This window comes from Nyctibius grandis, chromosome 1 (assembly GCF_013368605.1).
Source record: "Nyctibius grandis isolate bNycGra1 chromosome 1, bNycGra1.pri, whole genome shotgun sequence".
Lineage (NCBI taxonomy): Eukaryota > Metazoa > Chordata > Aves > Nyctibiiformes > Nyctibiidae > Nyctibius > Nyctibius grandis.
In genome coordinates this window covers 36,347,429-36,364,060 of record NC_090658.1, presented here as the reverse complement: position 1 = coordinate 36,364,060, position 16,632 = coordinate 36,347,429, and the positions used below count along the sequence as shown (strand labels likewise).

Here is a 16,632-nt window from a genome sequence, read left to right as displayed (position 1 = left end):
TAGGAGGCATTTGTGTTATTGCTGTAGGTCAGATTAGCAGTGTACTTCCATAGCTTATTTCCTAATCACTCCCAATTGCTGTGCTTTGGTTCAGTTCATGAAGCAGTCTAAGAGCATTGTTGTGGTTGAAATAGGGCTGGAAGGTGGACATCTACTGTGCTCCAGCCACAAATGGGCTTTTGATGTGGAGCAAGACTAGAGCCAGGTTGCAGTGAAACACCCAAAAAATATATGGTGTAGCTGTCAGAGCCTCACCACCGGTTTTCCTGTACAGATGATACCTTTTTCAACCACTCTATTTTCTAATGAAGGCAAATTGTAGCAAATTATTTCTGTCTGAACATCTGCCTGTTACAATTTATCAGCATGTCATAGCTGTGTTATTTGGTCTTGTCATTTGACTTATTGTGGAGGAATGTATTTCTCAGGTAATTTCATGGATTTTAACAGAGTTATAACAAGCTATGGAATGTTTACAGCAAACTGATGTGGTTCACTTAGCACACGTTCATGTTCATCTTTGTTTTTGCTCCTTCCCACCTGCCTGGATTCCTGCTGTCCTTGCAAAGAATATGACACATGCACTCTGTTAAAAAAGGTTTTGTCTTATTTAATTCCTTATTTGGAAAATGTAAAGTTTATTTAATTTTGCATTCTTTCATGATATCAAGCTTGATACCTATTTATGAAAATAGCCTGGTTGAAAATGCCATGGCATAATTTTCACTTGTTTCATTCTTGCTAACCAGGTTAGTAGGGAGCAGAATGAGAGAAAAGAAGTCACTGCTCTGCTCAGATTTACAAACAAAACTAAATGTAGGGGATAAGTCTTCATTCCAAGTTGCTGATACATTTTTGCTTGTATTACTGCATGTAATTTCCCTTTTTCCTTTGTTTTATGAAATGTTCTAAGCCTAGACATCTCACTCACATCATTAGTGATGTGATCAGTCTTCATTTTCTGTTTATCCTAGACTTACGTCATGTTGGAAATGAGCCATACACATTTTAGAAAATGTGATGCAGACAGAGTTTGTCTTAAATCTGTAGCTTTGCAATATGGTACAATTTAAATACACTGGAAAGGAAAATATTTCCCGAGTTATCTATGAAGGGTATTTAAGTCCATTTTTCCATGAATTAATTTGTTTCTGCTGTTAGTTTAGGTCAGTTGTAGCTCTGCTAGTCTTCCCCAGTGCTGTTTTCAGTAATTTTTTTTTTTACCTCAGCTAATTCCTCTGCCTGTACTTGATGCCCTAGAAAGTTTAGTGTGACAGTTCTACAGTTCTTTGATGCTATTGATATTGTAATCTTCCAGGAACATAGCTACTTATGGCAGAACTTGAATAAATTCCCAAGGTCAAGTGGAAGTCGGTTGTACCCAAGTTAATTATACACTTGTGCTTTCTTTATATTCACAGATATAAATGAATGTCAGTACGGCAATCTCTGTACAAATGGGCATTGTGAAAATATGGAGGGGTCTTTCAGATGTATTTGTGGCCAAGGTTTCAAACTCTCTGCATCAGAGGATCAGTGTGAAGGTAGGAAAGAACATGATTAAAATTCATAAGGTTGCACTTACCTTTTAGATAATATTTTTCATCTAATAGTATTCCTTTTAATGGAGAAACAACAAATACACAACACTCAAGCTAAAAAACCCCAAAAATTTAAGAATATGTATTTCCATTTTATGGCTTCCATGGTCACATTGTCGATTTTGACATTTTTTTGTAAAGCCAATCAAGAATGTGTAGTAATATTTATATTGCTAAATTTGAATTTCTGCAAAATCTTTGGCATTTCTGTCACTTTGGAGGTTTGGGGACAGTGGCTTTTACTGCCTTAATTACTTTTTTTCTATCTTATTCTTTCGTATGGGTGAGTGGTATGAAAAAACCCAGTCTGTGCACCCTCTTGGAATCCAGCAGTGTCAGTTAACACTGAGATGATGCCTGCATTGGTGTCACTCCATCTCAAGTAGTAAGTTTAGTAGAGAGAGAGTTTGGTATCATATTTCTCAGAACAGTACCTGTACCTCCAAAGTGTGAGGTTCTACATTTCTTCCACATCTAAAATTCCCACCAGGACTGCTCCGGTGGAACAAAATGAAGTCTGAAGTCAGAGTGGAGTAGTCAGAGAGAACCTAAAGTGTGTACAGGGGTATGAATATCCCTCTCCTTAGGGAGAGAGGACTTCTTAAAACCTCTCCCCAAAGGTGAAAATATGGCAGAATGCCTCCAAACTGTGGAAGCACGCAGAAACCTGAACGTTTCTTGTCAGATATTGCTTTTTATTCTTTTCCCTTCCCCCCACACTTCCCTAAGTGTCTGTATATAGCTCCAAACACTTTCAGACTTTTGAGTGCTAAAAATAATACAGTAAAACTAAATGATCGTTCATGTAAATTTGTCAGGAAGTTTGAAACAAAACATCAGTGTAAGTTAAGTGTCTTGAGTGAGTTAAATGTGCTGTCCAGGACGCACAGCAGACTGGTCTTGGGGAAAATATGTAGACAAAGTTTGACTGTTTCCTCTGAGCCTTTCATGGAAAAGGGCCCTTGCCAAGCTGAGCTGGCATGTGCAGACTGTTCTTAAAGTGCACCCTTCTCAAGTAAGGACCTGTACACATGCCCAGATGCTTCATGCAGCCCCACAGATTTCAGTGATCCTTAAATTCAAAACTTCTGTGGTCGCAAGGGGCCATTACTCAAGAGGTCAGACTACGTAGCCATAACACAGACCTGAAAAACCTCATTGAGGAACTTTCTCCTGTTTGAATTGGAGTATATTTTCAGAAAGACATTCAGCTGTACCTAAATGTTAAAGTGACTAAGAACCTACCATATTAATTTAATTACTGTTCCTTAACGAGTATTTTATAAATAAGGGAGGGAAAACAGGCTTCGTAGCTCAAACAAGACACGTGCTATGTTCTGAATTCAAAGTGCCACTCCCCTCCAATATTTTGAGTTTTTCATAGGAAAATATAAGTTTGATGTTCAAGTCCATCTGTTAACCCAGGCTGACCCCAGTTTATGAGAACTGAAGCGCTGAGGAATTAGCAGTGGTTGTGGAAGCAGAGAGACATTTCCCCATACTTAGAGGATTAATACAAGGCAAGTATTTAAAGGAGCCTTAAGGTACAACTTAATAGGGGAACAGCCTGTCAGTGTACATCTGAAAACCACACCCTGTTAAAACATGGTGATCCTGCTGGAAAGTATTTTGTGGGTTTTGCTGACTCACTGGAGTGGCTGGCTTGTTACCCTTGCCAGATATAAAAGAAACAAAAGCACCTCTCAAGCAGCATGTGTGTGTCTGTGTGTGCCTGTTTGTGCATTGAGGGGTATATTGACACTACAGGAGAGAATGCTGAATGCAGTCATCTCAAGGAAAACATCCAATATGCAATTTCATATATTTTTATGCATTATATTGACTGTCTGCATTTTTTAATGAATAAGACCAAGAGAAGCAGGACTGGATATTGACGCTCTGCTTTCTTGTTTTGTTCAGAATTTGTTGTTGCACCATTTGATTAGTAATTGGTATTTTCAGATGTGTTGTTTTCACTGTCCCTTCTGCTACAGATATAGATGAATGCCAGCACCGATCACTCTGCACGAATGGACGCTGCAGGAACACAGAAGGATCTTTCAGATGTATTTGTAGCCAAGGCTACACATTATCATCTACTGGAGATCAGTGTGAAGGTAAGCTTGTGGACTTAAGCTACTGATCTGTTTTTTTCAGTAAGATCTTGAGTAATTCAGCTATAGGCATGAACTCTTTTGAGAACGGGTCAGAAAGATATGTTGCTTCTCTTTCTTTCTCTATACTTCACTGTCAACTATTCAACAGTCCCCACCCACACAGCCACATATTTAATGGATTCTTAGAAATAGTCCCTGTCATCTTTCCACATACAAGAAATCAGCACATGTGTTTCCAACAGTAAGATTGGAAGAACAGTTGACATTATTACCAAAAACAATTAAGCCTTTCCAAACCTTGTTGCTCAGATTCTGACACGGAGGCTCTGTGTTACAAAAGCTTCTGCCAGCATACACTATTCACACGGGGGCCTGCTAAGTTAAAACTTCTTCTCCAGCTGTTTTTGGGAACCTGTAGCCAGCCACCACAATCTCGCATGTGCACTGGCATGAGAAAATATGTAGTATAAGATGAGCTCCAGGGGGATCTGCTGGAGCTCACAGCTTTCACTGTCTCAGAAGGCAGTCTACATACTGAGCTTGTTAAAACAAAAATGAGAGGTGAAAGATGCACTGTAAATGTAGGGAGAAATACTGTGTTATAGAAAACAGAAACATTCTGTTATCTCTCAAGTAGAACAATTTAATTGTTCAGTAATTGGCAAACAGATTTTTTTCTAATGAATTATTTCAAAGCTGCTCCCTCTTCTCCATCATTGGCTATACCGCCTGATATGGCACATCTGCTGCACTACTCATGGTCACCTTGAGTGTGTAAGATTACTTACTAGCGAGCTCCAAAAAAGACTGTACCTCAGTTGCTTCCTTATCTTACCCTAGGGGGGGAAAAAACCTCTCAGTTACGGTCTCACTGTATATGTGGTATTAGCAAGTAAAAGCTTTCCCGTCTCTAGTGTGCTTTCTGTAGCTGCTGATACCACCCATGGAAGACACAGCTTCTTACTGCTGTTCTACCTAATAGTGTTCTGTTGCTAGGTTATCATCCACACAGCACTCTAGGAGGCAGTTCCCACCTTCTTCCCCCACAGCAATAGGTCAGGAATCCTCCTCTTTAAGTGATCCAGGCAGAAGAGCAGTTCCCCCTGAGCCAACCAAATGCTGTCTTCTCAAGACAAACCTATAATATCAGACCAGACTTTATCATCGATGATGATACTGGATTGTCCACATTTAATGAGTGACAGCATCTCTTGAAGTTCTTGGCAACAAGGAATAAGGATATCTTCTAAAATCTCCACAGCACACTGATATGCTTTGGTATTGACCTGTTTGGAGAATCTAGTCATGGAAGAACTTAAGACAATCATCTCAGAGTGTCTGGTGAATACCAGCATCACTTGCATCAGCTTCAAGAAATGTGGGCTGATGACACAAGGCACTAGGAACTTGTACCAAAGAATTTTGCTCTCACCTGGCTTCAAGATCTTCATGAGTTGCAACAGATACAGAGATACTGTGTCAAGAATCAAAGAAAAATGTGGTGGAAGGGGTCACTGGTCCATCCTGCCTCCCAAAGGCAAAACAGACCATATGGTGTCGTTTCTGACAGGTACTAATATAACCTGCTCTGAGGAGGCTTCAGCAGATGAGATTCCAAACATCTCTTCAAGCAGCCTGTTCCAGTGCTTTGCTGTCCTTGTGTTAGACTTTCTTTTTTCCCAAACACATGATGGTAATCTTCTATTGCTGCAGTTTAATTTATGAGTTCTTACCTTGTCCACCTTAAACAAGAAAAGGTTCTTTCTTTCCTTTTCATAGCAGAGAGGGAGATGGTGAGAGAGTGGGATGCATAACCATTTCAAGCATTTTGGTTCCTTCAGCAAGAAGCCTTACAAACCATCAAGTCTGCAGAGAGAGATTTTGAATTAGTAAATGTTGTTAGCATGTATGAGCACATGAAAAATTGTGAGTTAAAACATCTTGTACTGAAGAAGAGCAAATGAAATATAGAAACGAATTTAAATCCATTGTAGTTGTGGACCAAATGTTTTCCAGAGCTTCTCTTCAGACTGCTTTGGTGCATTTCATACAGCCCAAGAAGTCATGATAACTAATTTTCTTTTTATGGAAGCTTTGCCCTGTAGTCCATGCACACATCTGGCTGAAAAACTAGCTGCATCCTTGCACTGAACTCTTCAGAAAATGAGAAAACTGGACTGAGGCCTTCATACCTTCAGTTCTACCTGAGAGCAATAATCCATATGTCCATTCCTATTGTAAATGCTTGTATATGCTGTTATCCAAGGCTGAAGAACTTCTCCCTTCTGCAGTACATGTAAAGACTTGCTATGATCTGCTTGGAAATCAGTAGCCTGGATGTACATGACCATCCACAGGTGGGCTGTATGCACAGCTTCCCACTTGAAGATAGAAAAAGAGGTTACTTCCTAGTAGTCGGAGGTCTTCAAGATGCATGACCACATGCATGTTTATTTTCTTTCTGCCTTACTCTCTCATTCAGCATCTTGTTCTTGAGATGAAGTGACATTGAGACTTTCTGCTCTGTGTTGCTCTGAATCTGAGGAAACACAAAGTGTGAGCACACCTGTGGCCTTGTCTCAACTGACAGGAAGTACGCATATGCACCACTGGACTTACATATAGACTGTACATCTCAAAGAACTCAGGTTACTGGAAAAGAGTCTGAAGCATAGGAGGCTCTGGTGTTCTCGTAGGAGCCTTCAGAGATTTTGCTGGCCAAATGCTCAAGACATGCACATGTAAAGGGTGGTAAAAAGCACTGAACATCTCAAGCATGTGTTACTGTCTCTGATTTTTCTGGAGATTCTTTTGCAGCAACCATAGGACCTGTGAAGAGTTGTATCAGAGAAAGGGAGGTTTGCATCTTATATGGAAAATTATGCATTTTGACTGAATTTGGCAGAAGACACCTTCTTGTTGTGAGACTTGGCATTAACTCAGCGCAAGGGAGTCGTTAATTTTTTCTCATGCTCCTAGTCAAAATTAATTGCTGCTTTAAATAAACCACAATTTATTTCTCAGTTGAAAATGATTATAAAACATGTGGTTATCAAAAGGTCACAACTTTGTCAGCATTAAGTGCAGTTTTATCTGCAATAACATTCATTTATGTAAGAAAGCTATCCCTGTTTCTTATTTTTATCAAATAGATTAAATCCCAAGGATAGCTGCACTCTGATATAGTGTGGACTTTCCAGAGATAAATGTAGAAATGAGGTCATGTCCTCTTTTTTAATTACAATTGTTATTCATTCCTGCAATGCAGGAAAAAGTTACAATTCTAATCAGCTAAAATCCATGCTTAAGAAATCAGAAGAATCAAAGGCAGTGGAAAAAGTCTTTGATAATGCAGATAGTTTCCTTTGAAAAACAGTTATCAGAGCAATAGACTCATTGAATTACAAGGTGGGGCACTGTGGAGGCAGAGGAAAGTTGCTTATGAGATGCTTCTTTTATTTGACTCTCTCATTTTCTGTTTGCTTTTAAAACTTAGAGGCACAGTCATCAAATACTTTGTGATCTTTAGCTGTAGTGAAGCAAAACTGTGTATCATCACTGGAATGTAGGCACTTGCTGAGTTAATCCTGTACCCACAGTAGCTGTGCTCTGTTTCCTCCATCAGGCTGCCTTTAAGCCCTTTGAAAGACAACGGGAAGAAAAGACTTTAGATGGAGACAATGCCAGTGTCCTGTTCTTGAAATATTTGATTACTTTGTATCTAGTTTCTATGCTGAGACTTGGCCTGCTATGCGTCAGTCAGCACGTTTATCCCATGGATGTCAAGACACTAGGGCAGAGTCTACAGGCCTGAGGCTTGATGCTGGGAATGTGGTGTATCGGCAGCTTGGAGCTAGGCCCTGCGTGCCCTGACTCTGGAGCTGGATTTATGGCTTGGGTGCAGCGCTGTGCAAAAGCAGCTATTCAGCTTTGTGACCAAGCTGTGAAGCCTGCAAAATGGCTGTATTGCATCGTATGAACTGCATGAAAAAGTAACTGTTAGCACAGCAGTAGGCACAGTGTGGCCCCTGTCCTACAAGCCGCCTGTCCACGTGGTCGTTTTGTGAGTAGTCTCCACAGGCATGTCTTGTCTGGTGTGACACACCAGGTACGCTTGGGCTTGCCCATACTCTGGGGGATGTCTGAGTCATGTCACTTCCAGCTCAGGGATCTCTGAGTATTGATCTAAACATGTCCAAAGGTGCATATTGCAAACTACAAATGTGCATGAGTAGGCAATTTTTGTCTGTCTTCTAAATGTGCAGCTGCTTGGATTTCTTTTTAACTGCATTACTGTAACAGCACAGTCACCATTATAGTAGGGTAGAGAGTGGTATAAAGATCTGTTATGATAGCGTTCATGAGAGATGCAGATGGTACATTAGACATATTTGCTAGGAATAAATGTCATACAAACTCAAATTTTAAAGCTCTCTAGAAATACAAGAAGTTTGATGATATGATGAAAGGGAAATTAAAAGGACATCCTAAAGTGTAGTAAACTTGATTTACACACACACACACAGAGTTATTAAAGGGTATTGTAGCTTCAAGTTGCTACATTAGTATGGAAGTATCGCTATTAAAAGTTTCATCAGTTTTTACGTCATCTAATAATTCAGTTGCATTTTTATTTCAGATGTGGATGAATGCCTTCAAGACAGGGATATTTGCCTTGGAGGAAACTGCATGAATACTGACGGGTCTTACAAATGCTCTTGTCCAGATGGTTTCCAGCAGATAGCGAATAGGGGATGTCAAGGTATGAAATAGCTATAAAAAATACCTGCATCATTATTATAAATGTGCAGATTTGTAAGCATAACTTGTGATAGTCACAGATCATGCTAAGTAAGAGAAACTCACTTTATTTATCATTTGTAGTACTTTTTTATTCTTCTCATTTTATGTGGCTCTCTGTAAATATATGCTGAGAAATTATTCCAAGAGACTGAAATCTCAACCTTCATAACCTGAAAGAGAATCTCTTTTTTAACTAACAGAGATACAGTGTTGCATTTTCCCAAATCCTGGAAACATTTATTTTGACAGAACTTTCTGCGTTTGTGAATCAGTGATGTAACAGAAAGAACAGTACAGTTAGTGTCAAGTCACATTGGATAAACCCTCTCTCACCTCTGTAACACTTGCAGTGCTTTGTGGAGAATGGGTGGGAGGAAGAGAATGTGTTCGCTGAGGCTGAGTCAGCATTGCCAAACCCAGAAAAATACTTTCCATGTTTTAGTTCTCTCCCTTTTGCCACCTGTTTTTATGAGATGAGAACCATGGTATTAAAGCTGGAAGGTGATAGCGTGTTCGTGCTCTAAATGACTGGAGGGCCAGGACACTGGACTTTGCTTTGGCTTCTCTCTTATGCACAGTTTAGACTTGAGATGAGAGACTGTATTCCAGCTGATCTATGTTGAAGATCTTGTGCAACCAACAGCAAATTCCCTGTAAAAGTTCTGAGTATTCTATGTGAATGCTTTCTAATTCAGAAAATGTTGCATTCAACATACGGAAGTGCTGTATTAGACCTTGCTTTAGCAGAGAAAAGAGAATTGGTCACAACCTGTAAATCAATGCCAGCTTTGATACCACTCTATTCTCTTCACTCCACTATGGAAAGTAGTAGTATATAGGCTTCATGTTTTAAATGGATAAATATAACAAAACTGAAAGCACTTATAAGCCGACTTAAGGGACAGACAGTATAGACAGTATTTTTAACAGAAAAATGTGAATGAAAATTGAAAATCATTTCAGGTAAGAGCGCCACACTTGAGAAAGAAAACCAGCAACACTGAAAAATAACAACTTGCTGTAGAGGGGGATGAAACTGCTTGAGAAATAGCCAGTTCAATATCAAAACAAATGGAAGAAAGGAAGAGTTTATACAATGAATACTGACATGTTAGAATAGCAAACTGGACACAGCGAAAGAACATACAGGGAGATCTTTGGCTAGCAGAATTAAGTATGGTTAGACTTTTTTACCATGTTGACTATTTGTTGTTAAGCTGTTACAGGATGGAACAGTAGAATTTTTATTTGTCAAAGATAGAAATCTTCAGTATGTTTTCTTGTCCTGTATTTGGTACTGGACAAAACTAGCCATACTTGTATCATAAATGATTACTTCTTTATATTTCAACAGTACCTTCAAAATATTTTAAGCAGCAACTAAACTGAGACATTTTTACGTGACTGAAATTTAGTTCTATCAGAGTTCTGTAATAACAAGAAAAAACATAAAATTTTTGAGAGAATTTACCTGGAGAGGTTAGGGGTATGGTAAAAGATCCAGATAATAGGGCACTACTGCAGAGTGATCTTGATCACATGGTATACTGGGTATGAGCAAACAATATGCATTTCAATGTATCCAGTTTTATATTGAAGAAGGAATCTCAGTCATGCTTGTAGGGTAGTGGACTTCCTTCTGGGGCACAGTCACTGAGAAGGATTTAGGGGTCAGAGGCAGTCAGCTGAATATGAGCTTCCAGTGCAACCCTGTGGCCAGTGGAACTAATGCACTGCCCAGAAGACTGAAAAATCAGAATATCCAGCAGAAGCAAGCAAGGTTTGTTTACCTCTGTTTATCTTGTTGAAGAAAAACATGAGAGGTGACTTATCATAGACTTATTATGTTCAAAGGAAACCATGATTGAAACTAGAGAGCTATTGAATTAGACTGGCAAATTTATCACAGAATGCAGCGTCTGCAAGTTGAATATGGCCTAGACTGGAAATTAGGAACATGCATTTTGGTAAGGAGCAAAGCTGAAAAGTCCAAAACAAAGTGTGCAAGTTTGCTCTTTGAGACGAATTATACTCTATTTCCCTAACATTGTTAATTTTGTTTTCCTGTCTTTTAATACATCGTTCTACCTTGCGTAATGCATTGGTTTGGTTTCCGGTATTTTTCTGGCAGTTTTAAGAAACTAACAGCTTAATCTTGAGAACAGTGTGAGTCCTGAGAAGGTACCGTAACTGTCCTTGTCATTGGTTATCTCCCACCTTACTTGACTTTTAGAGAGCTTCAGGAAGTATATCATTGGTCTGCATTTACTATGAATTCACAGAAAGTAGGTGTGTGAAGCGCAGTGCACTGACTTTTCCCTGTGCACCTCATACAGATACTACCCTTCCCTGAGCTGCCTCTGTTCTTTCTGCATATGTGCCATGACATCAGGACACTGACCTAGAAGGTTTACACACAGGACAGAATCAGTCTGTATCTAAAGAAAATTCTATAATGGATGTCATGGGTCTTGAAATGATGGTATTGAAATCATAATTTCTTTAGTCTATGAAAATTATTCTGCTTTGATGCATTTTGTATGGCCGTAAGGACAGCCAGAATCTAAGCAACAAAAGACACGGTTAAGAATAAGAAATTCTAGTATCTGTGGTGAGGGATGAATGAGCCACATGTATAAGTTTTCTTTGTAAATTTATGTTTGATCTCAGCATGGTACTGAAAACTTCTTAATAGGTTTTTGTAAAGCAAAATACAAAAGTAAATTACAATGTGAATGGTAATTTACATGAAAGTGGTACCTCCTTAATGACTGAATGCAGTAGTGAAGTTCTGATGGCAGGTTTTGTTGTTAGGATGAGACATCGATAAGAAAGAAATGCTTGTTTTTCAGATTCACAGGTTTGAAAGGCAGTGTTTGAAATATGCTTTCTAAGTTTAAAAAAAAAAAGCAATGATGACAGACTCTTGTATAGCAACCTTTTGGGACCATTCCCATTCCCCATCAGCAAAAAAGAGCATTTGGCTTTAAATCATATAAAATCAGCCTACTGGGAAAGATGCAACTCCAGACCTGCTGGTAACACATGGAGCCAGATGCACAAGTTGACCAGCATGCAGCAATCAAAAAGCAGTGAGATGGGGCCGTCTGAGAATTCCCCTAACGCAGACAAAATGTTGGCTAGTAAGGAGCTTGTACTGATATCTCACAAATCACTCTCATCTGCTCTTCCTCATCGCAGAGAGTGATTTAGTGAGAGTGTGATGCAGCAGAACACTGAAGAATGATCCCAGAAGATTTGGTTACTCTGGAAAATGAGCCCTGTTTACATAGCTGGTGGAATAAAAGCGGCTTTTAAGACTAATTGAATTTAGGCTTAATATTAAGGGTGTGGTGATTTGCAAAGCTATTAATGTCTCTGTGTTTTCAGATATCAATGAATGTGAGAGATCTGACCTCTGTTCACCTCACGGGGAGTGTCTGAACACAGACGGTTCCTACCAGTGCATATGTGAGCAGGGCTTTTCTGTGTCTGCAGACGGGCGAACGTGTGAAGGTGAGACAAGTTACAATAATGCATCCTCATTGATTTGCTGTTATTAGTTGGGTGAGATAAGTAGTCAGTTTGGGTCTAATACCCTAAAACCACTATTAACTCCACAATCTGCCACCTAAAGGCCCTTAGTTTTTTCTTTCCCCCATAAAAGTATGGTGAGCTGTGCTGCTGTTTGAATCATGAAACGTATAACAGGAAATGTACAAAATGGGCAACGTAATGGAGTTAACGATTGTTACAAGCTGTGTTTTACTTTTCTTGGTTTTTAATAATTTTGCTATCTTAACATTGGATTATGTTTTTTTGAGCAAAATAAATTAGTGGAAAAGAAGGCATACTAACCTAACTATGGTAAATGATGGCAAAGGAGGGAATGCTATTCTTATGTTAAGATATATGAAACCAGTGGACATCTGTAATAATACGAAAATCTATTAATAAATGGGAAATCATTTCTATCTTATAGCAAGGGTGGAAGGAATAAGTATATATAAAATGCATGCAAAGTGATTCTGAAACTCAGGCTTCTGATAAGTTTCAGTGGGGAAGACCTTCCTGCCATAAGTCTTTAGGATTATTTAATTTAAAGCTTCTTAAGTCATTAGCATCAAGCCTGAGCTGCCTGAATGTTCTCATTGTTGTGTGTGAGACAACAGAAACTTTCTTGTCGAGACTTTTTTTTTTGAAAAAGGTGCAGATGAAGCATCCATACAACAGAAGTAACTCCAGTGAGAAACTGTAGTAAAATGCTATCTATGATAGAACCTCAGGCATTTTGAAATGGCAGAAATGGAGTAAATAGCAGTAATTAGATCTTTACAGTGCTAAAGGCAGCTTGTTCTTTCTGAGTGTATGCAGGTATGCTTATACAGGTATTTTTCATATAAGGTTGTAAAAGCTGCTCCAGTAATAATACTGGTGAGAAAATCAACTGGGAGCATAGAATTTAGGTGTAACTAGGGTTTTCATTTGGTTATAGCATGAGAATATATCCTGTTGCTAATGGAATGCACACACTTGCTAGTGATGCTGCTCTCCTGCACTGAATTTTTAAATAGGAGACTTGTGCTCAATGATACCAAGGAGCTGTGTGGCTTTGTGTAGTCAGAGATGTGACAGAAAACAAAAATTCCCCTAACTGGATGAAGAATGGCTGTTCTTATGGATGAGAGGACTGTTCGAGACAAGAAGCTTTGTGGGAAAAGTTCAGAAGGGGAAAAAATTATATGGTGGTAGTTCGGCAGGACGCATGCAGGAGAAGCACTGAGCAGATGATAGCTTGGTGTTAAAACCTATGGGTAGTGGATCTCAAGCATCCAAGAAGTAAGCAAGCTGTTGTCTCTCCCAAATTATAGGCTAGTAAATCCGTATGTGATGGGTATTCATGGGCCAGCTCTTCTCATAGTTCACTTTGGGGTAGTGAAAAGGTTCTTCCTTCAGTGGAGGAGGTGTATCGAAAATCTGTCTGACTGTTGTGTTTACTCTCCCTACTTTTACCAGAGGAAAAACAGCATTACAGCATTATTACTCGAGCTGGCATATAACCTGCCATATAGTTAGTAATATAATATCTAATGAAATGAAATACACTACTGGCAAGAATACTATTATGCTGATGTAAGGGAGTAAGTGCTGTATATTTAGATACAGTATGACATCAAACACACTATTTGTGTTTTAATTATTATTGATAACTAAAAAAAAACCTGTCATATTTTTGGTGCTTTTTCCTCTCTAAACATTTACTTTATTTTGTAATCATGGCATAAGTTGAAAGAAACATTCTCTTACTGCCAAGACAAAAGCCTGGTCAAGTAGGCTAGAGAGAACGAATCTGAATAACTCCAGTGATTGATGGACAACGTGGTATTTTGTGATTTCAAGTAATGGGGTTAATTCCAAAGCATGTTCACGGACTTTTTTGGCAGCATGTATATATTTCGCCCAGTGTTTAGGAAGGATATGGTTAAATATCTTCAATTTCTCTGCAAGAAAAGTAGCAGCAGGTGTTTTGCCTCACTGTTGAGCATAGCTGGAAAAAAAAAGTGGTCAGAGAAGAATGCAGCCTGCTCTTAGTAGAAACCAAACACTTTATTACAAACCAAAGTTGGAAGAACACTTATTAACCTTGTGAAATCAAACTCTCAGAAATTAAAAAAGGCAGAACTGAATAGAAACACAACTTTAAAAAAAAAAAAGTCGGTGGCATCTAATTTTAGGGGATGAACCAGAAACAATGAGCCCGTCTGCCTGGATCTCTGACAGTTAATAAAGCAACACAGTTCCCAGGGACAGGTTACCATCGCATATGATGAAGTAGTACAAAGTTAATCTCCCTTAGAACAAAAAAGCCAAACTTTTGCTAAATAGAAAAAGATGAAATCACAAGATCTTATTTCCAGGATTGTGAGTAGTTTTGGAACTTTTTAATGAAGAATAAAACAACAAGTACAAAACCAGTTGAGCGTGCTTCACAAGTAATTGGTAGTGTGTATGGAATACAGATCAGACTTTATATTCAGCACTTGGAAAAGTATTTTAATAACTTGGCAAAGCAAGGGTACTTCTAGTCTTCTGAAGCAGCAGCACTCCTTTTCTACCACAATTAGTTTCTCCATTGTGTCATTTTAATAAAAACAATTCTAGAGCTGAAAAAACTCATTTGAAGGGAGTGCTGATGGCGTCAGTGTTAATATTTGTAGTGGTGTCGTCTTCATACGAAAAGGCATGATGAAACAAAAGGAACGTGTGACATTCCAGGTACTGAGAAAGAACGTGGCTTTCAGCCGCAGGAGCTACTGTTCTTTACACTAGGTGCCTCTGTGAATTTACTTCTAGTTAAGTGAGTGAGGATAGCTGTTTATACCATCAGCAAAAGAACCTGAGGAAATTTTGTTGGATTCAGACGCCTTTCTGTACCTGGGGAGCAGATTTTCCGTATCCCCAGACTGGTTTTGTGCGAGTTTGACTCATTTTGTTGAAAAGTTAGAAACAACAACAACATAAAACGTTTAAGAACCCCGTGTGGTTCAGTTCTGGTATGGAATTTTTATGGCCATTGGCCAAAGTAAACAGCTGTGGAGACTGTGTCTTCTTCCAAGGTGTAGACAAACTTTTGTTGTAGCAGTGACATTCCACTGCCGCCTGGCCCCAGGCTCAGCAATTTGGCTGTGCCAGGCTCTCTGAATGGGAGGCTCTCGGAGCTCTCCCTAGCTCCCTGTCAAGCTCTCTGGGGTTCCTGTAAAGGCAGCATTTTACCCAGTTGGCTGCTAGTCAACTGTGTTGGCAAAAACTCAAGTTAGAGGTTCTCTGATGCTTAAGTCAATACTCTGCCCTAAGCGCCTCTTCTGTCTCCATGTCCAATCCCATATGTCTCTCAGTGGTTCCCTCACTTTTCCCTCCCTCTGCTCCAAGCCCCGAGCTTCACTGTCTGCCTCAACAGGCACTCCAAAAACACTTACACATCCCACCAGAGCTCACTGACCTCTTCTTCTTTTCCCCTCGCTTACTGTCTTGTATCCTGTTCTTTCCTTCTCCACTGAATTTAGACGCTTGCACGGAGCATCCACTGATTATTCTGTGATCAAAGAATAATTACAAATCTCTACACAAAGATGCTACGTTGTCCATTGTTTAAGGTGACTGCATACCTAAGAATTCTGAAAACCAGGGAAACAAAGAGCAGAGCTGTGAACAGTGCATAACTGTTACCTCTGCCACCAAAGACATTTTAAGAGAGTAGATGTTTGCTGTGACTGCACATCACAACCATAATTCTGCCCATATATAGGGAAGATGAGGCAGCTTTAGGAAAAGGGTATGGTAAATCTAGGACTCCTTTTGAGGCAGAGTATTATCTGTTACATGGAGTAAATTTTATGCAGTAGACAACTTCACAGCTTCCCCAAATCTCTGGTTAAATACTGAAATAAGAAGATTGGCTTCTGCCAAACATTCAAGTATGCATCTCCAGAGTGTGCCCCCGTGAGCTACCCTCTTGTTTCACCGTGAGTCATCACAGACTTCACCAGCCCTCTCACATTTGCAGATAGAGATGTTTTAGGGCACCAGCTACTTCTTCTCTGGATGCTGTCTGGGGAAGTAAGAAGACAAAGAGAGAAACAAGAATATCTTTCTTACCCACATCATCGCAATGTTGGAATGACCATCGAGCCTTATTGCCTCTAGATGGCCAAAGTCTTTATTCAAATATTCTTTTTTCTCATTTTCTCATAGCAGTGATTTTTATGTATGAGTGTTATGGGTAGCACTGGAAGTGTCAGAATCGGAGCTCTGTTCCCCTAAGCACTGTACAGATCTGTCCTAGGAAGCAGTTCTGCTTCCAGAAACTTTGCCATGTAAGTAGATTTCAGTGAGATTTAAATATCACACGAGGTTAAGTATGCCGTCGTCTTATCTAGGTTGGCAGAAAACAGGAACACGGCGTTGAGCTGAATAGGAGTTCACTTGAGCACACGCGTGTTTTGCCTTTCTTTAGATCCTGATGATGTTAGATCAAAGGAGTTTTGATTAAAGCAGGCAGCACTGAGTCATGGATTCTAAAACAGGTTGTAATTACAGAGAACTGCTTTAGT

At 39.4% G+C, this 16,632-nt stretch overlaps 1 protein-coding gene across 6 annotated transcripts in view; it reads left to right on the top strand.

The window, feature by feature from the left end:
* LTBP1 (latent transforming growth factor beta binding protein 1) overlaps positions 1 to 16,632 on the top strand; it is a 156,746-nt gene that overhangs the window by 100,863 nt on the left and 39,251 nt on the right. For all 6 annotated transcript variants that reach the window (XM_068414396.1, XM_068414406.1, XM_068414387.1 and 3 more), the window contains 4 exons: positions 1,422 to 1,544; positions 3,596 to 3,718; positions 8,358 to 8,480; positions 11,912 to 12,037. In XM_068414396.1, the coding sequence (XP_068270497.1) occupies positions 1,422 to 1,544; positions 3,596 to 3,718; positions 8,358 to 8,480; positions 11,912 to 12,037 (495 nt within the window). The remainder of the gene's footprint in view (positions 1 to 1,421; positions 1,545 to 3,595; positions 3,719 to 8,357; positions 8,481 to 11,911; positions 12,038 to 16,632) is intronic.